The 3,942-nt window shown below is 52.9% G+C and overlaps 2 protein-coding genes across 2 annotated transcripts; one reads left to right on the forward strand and one right to left on the reverse strand.

Annotated features, from left to right (window-relative positions):
* Nucleotides 1-5: 5 nt before the first annotated feature.
* Nucleotides 6-275, reverse strand: LOC115308141 (claw keratin-like; the record flags this gene model as incomplete). Its single annotated transcript, XM_029965910.1, has 1 exon — nt 6-275. A coding segment is annotated over exon 1 (270 nt), but the record flags the coding sequence as incomplete, so codon positions are not given.
* Nucleotides 276-3,667: 3,392 nt separating this feature from the next.
* Nucleotides 3,668-3,937, forward strand: LOC115308142 (scale keratin-like; the record flags this gene model as incomplete). Its single annotated transcript, XM_029965911.1, has 1 exon — nt 3,668-3,937. A coding segment is annotated over exon 1 (270 nt), but the record flags the coding sequence as incomplete, so codon positions are not given.
* Nucleotides 3,938-3,942: the final 5 nt, after the last annotated feature.

Raw genomic sequence — 3,942 nt, forward strand, 5'->3', positions numbered from 1 at the left:
CTTCCTCCTCCGTAGGAGCCCCCGAAGTTGCCCCCGGAGCCCCCGAAGTTGCCCCCGATGGGCTGGGGCAGCACGGTGCCCACCAGGCTCTCCTGGGGGCAGGAGCTCAGGATGGGCCCTGGGAAGGTGATGACCACGGGAGGGGGGTAGACCACGGCCCGGGAGTCCCCGCAGGAGGTGACACAGGGCTCGTTGCAGGCGTCCACGTAGGGCTCTGGGCAGGTCACCTGGCAGGGGGACGAGCAGCCGCTGCTCAGCAGAGCTCCTGAAGACATCTTGGGGTGCAGAGGAACCTGCAGCGGGACGGGAAGCACCAGCTCAGCACCCCAAAGGCCAGGGGGGAAAGCAAACCTGGCTCTGCTGTCCTTCTCCAGCAGGGAAACAAAGGGGAAAGGAGGGTTTGGAAAGGGTCAGGTTTGTCCCTCTGCTGCCTTTGCCCAAAGTTCCTGCTGCTCCAGCAGTGCTGGGAATCGGGGAGGGCAAAGCCAAGCTCCACGTGCCTTTGGAAGCAGCTCATCCTCGGGATCCTTTTGGATCACAGCACACACATGGTGGAGGTAAAGGAACAACATTGAACTGACCCAAGTGCCTGAGGAAACCCCGTCCCACAATTCATCAGCTGTGTCTAAAAATGCAGATATTTAACAGACTCTCAGTTTTAAAGGGCGTTTTCCCAAAGTTTTTGCTGCTCTGGCATTGCTGGGAAATCGTGGAGGGCAAAGCCAAGCTCCATGTGCCCTTGGAAGCAGCTCATCTTTGGGATTCTTTTGGATCAGAACATTCATTTACACCTGATGGGGGTAGTGGGCAATATTGAATTGACCCAGGTGAGGAGCATCTGCTGCTCCCAGGCTGTCCTGAAAACACCTTTTGGGATGGACACAAACCTGCAGCACAGCAAAGGGGTAAATTTAAATGTATTCACAGCTCTGAGCCTTCACAGCCAACACAGTGATCCAGTTTATGGTTTCCTGGCAGAAGGAATTATTGTCTTATAAATTATTGTGTTATAAATATGGTCTTATAAATATTATTGTCTTATAAATTGTCTCATAAATATTTATTTATAAGTAGATAAACATTCAAGGAGAGATCTTCACTCCAGCTTCGCTCCATTCTGAGTAAAAGCCCAGCTGTGAGTTGAGCTGTGACCTCCTCATCAAACAATCAGGATTTAATTGACACTTTCCCTCTGTGGTTTGGAAGAACACAGGCTCACATTTGAAGACCTGCATCTGCCAATGGTTGCTGTGACTGGCTGCAAGAACCTTCCCTGCCTAAGAGACAAAACCAAACTGGCACGAGAGGATCACAGAGTATCTGGGCTGGAAAAGACCTCCAAGACCACATTGCTGCTCACTGCTGAGCACTGACATGGAATTATTTCCCAAATTAAACACCAGTAACGACATCCCAATCAATATAAAGGAACACAAAGGCACAGAACTCACCAGGCTCACCGAGGACACCGAACTGGAGAGAGGAGCTGCTGTGGAACCTGGAGGGAACTCGGGGTTTTTATACCCTGCCAGGACCTGCCACACACTCGGGGACCCAGCACTTAACCAGGCACACGTTTTGCTGTATAAGCTCCTTCTAATTGTAATAATTGCTTTGATAGGTGGGAATGATTAGTAAATCAGCTCCATCATCCAAGGTGTGCAACACACCCTTTGTCTCACTTTAATCCTTAAATAGTTTTTGTATGAATTTTGGGACTGGGGCCATTCCCTGACCTCGTTTGACTCCCAGACTGAGCTCTGTTGGCTGGGGGGGGGGGGTAAAGGCACCAGGTTTTCCTTAAAAACACCAGTTGGGTTTGGTCAGGAGAAATATTTTCTCTCCTGTGGTAGAAATTGGAGTTCAGAATTGTGCAGGATTGGGAAAATGGCAAATTTCCTCTTTCTGTCTCCTGGGATGGGAAAGGTCATTTTTTCCCCCTGTTTAACACCCACCCAAGGAACTCCCCACAGGAGTGTTTAAACAAATTGATTCCTTGGATGTCCTTTGTCACCCAAGAAAGCACCAGGAAGCACCCTGTGAGAGCAAGGAGTGACTTTATTATCATAATTCTCCTTTTGCCACCTTTCAGGAGAGCTGCAGCATTCCAGCAGGACACACAGCTCTTGTCCTGGAGGCACCATCTGAGGAGAAACCCCAATAATTTTGGGTATGGAAAGGCTGCATGCAGAGTATGTAAAGGTGCTTTAATCTAAAACAAAATAAGAGAGTCTTAAGAGTGGCAAGGACTGGTTTTTTCAGGAAAACCACAGTGGTATTCCCGGATTTAGACCCCTTGTTTATTGGGAGGAAGAGACACAGAAGCACCAACAGGAGGAGAGACCTCTGAGCAGAGTGTCCTCTGTCAGTAACTGGGGGGCTTTTCCAGCCCCAGGGACCCTCTGATCACCCTGTGGTTCATTTTCCCTCCCTGTGTCTCATTTCCCCCCCTGTGATGTTGACCCTCGGTGTTTATGTAACACATCCCAGATCCCTGGTGTTCCCAGCCCCGCTCAGAAAGTGGAGCACGGGGGAGCTGCTGGGGCTGAGATCTTGCAACAGGACGTGGACAAGTCCTGTCAGGCACCAGTGACAGCTCTTGATTTGACAGCTTTGCTTGTCAGCAATTCCTCCCTGACTCCCCAATTAGTGTGAAACTCCCTGGTTTCCTACGGTGGGGTTGGGAAATCCCAGCTGACAGGAGGAACCCCAGGAACCAACCCTGCTCTTGGTTCTCCCATTCTGGTGGATGGCAGCACCTCATCGACCCCCCGAGGGTTCCCAAGCCGGGTTTGGGAGAGGGAAGGAGAAATTCAGTGTATTTATCAGATCAGTAAAACCCCCTCGTGCATCCCTGCCCATTCCAGCTCCAGCCCCAGCAGGGCCAGGGCCCCCATCAGCTGGGGGGGTCAGGGCAGGAGATCAAAGCTCAGATCAAAGCCGGGCTCGTAACGTGAGTGGGGACTCGTAATAATAAAGTCATCACGTCACTTAAAGAACAATTAGGCCAATTAAAGGAATAATGCACACGGCCAAACACGCTCGGGGAGCGCGTGGGCAGCTCTTGCACAAAGCGTGGCTGCCGGCTCAGGGGGTCTGAGCAGCTATAAAAGAGCTCTCAGGGCTCCCCAGGCCCATCAGAGACAGCTCCTCCTCTGCACTGCTCCAGACCCGGTGAGTTGGACCCTCTTGGCTTTCTGTATGAACCAGGAGCAGATTAATTCCTGTCTTTAGCTGAGGAATCCTCCTGCAGGGCCTGTGGTTGTCTCTTCCGTGCTTTAAAACTGAGAGTCTGTTAAATATCTGCATTTTTAGACACAGCTGATGAATTGTGGGACGGGGTTTCCTCAGGCACTTGGGTCAGTTCAATATTGTTCCTTTACCTCCACCATGTGTGTGTTGTGATCCAAAAGGATCCCGAGGATGAGCTGCTTCCAAAGGCACGTGGAGCTTGGCTTTGCCCTCCCCGATTCCCAGCACTGCTGGAGCAGCAGGAACTTTGGGCAAAGGCAGCAGAGGGACAAACCTGACCCTTTCCAAACCCTCCTTCCCCCTTTGTTTCCCTGCTGGAGAAGGACAGCAGAGCCAGGTTTGCTTTCCCCCCCCTGGCCTTTGGGGTGCTGAGCTGGTGCTTCCCGTCCCGCTGCAGGTTCCTCTGCACCCCAAGATGTCTTCAGGAGCTCTGCTGAGCAGCGGCTGCTCGTCCCCCTGCCAGGTGACCTGCCCAGAGCCCTACGTGGACGCCTGGAACGAGCCCTGTGTCACCTCCTGCGGGGACTCCCGGGCCGTGGTCTACCCCCCTCCCGTGGTCATCACCTTCCCAGGGCCCATCCTGAGCTCCTGCCCCCAGGAGAGCCTGGTGGGCACCGTGCTGCCCCAGCCCATCGGGGGCAACTTCGGGGGCTCCGGGGGCAACTTCGGGGGCTCCTACGGAGGAGGAAG

The sequence above is a fragment of the Manacus vitellinus genome, unplaced genomic scaffold, assembly GCF_001715985.3.
Source record: "Manacus vitellinus isolate BGI_N305 unplaced genomic scaffold, ASM171598v3 scaffold_123_pilon, whole genome shotgun sequence".
NCBI lineage: Eukaryota > Metazoa > Chordata > Aves > Passeriformes > Pipridae > Manacus > Manacus vitellinus.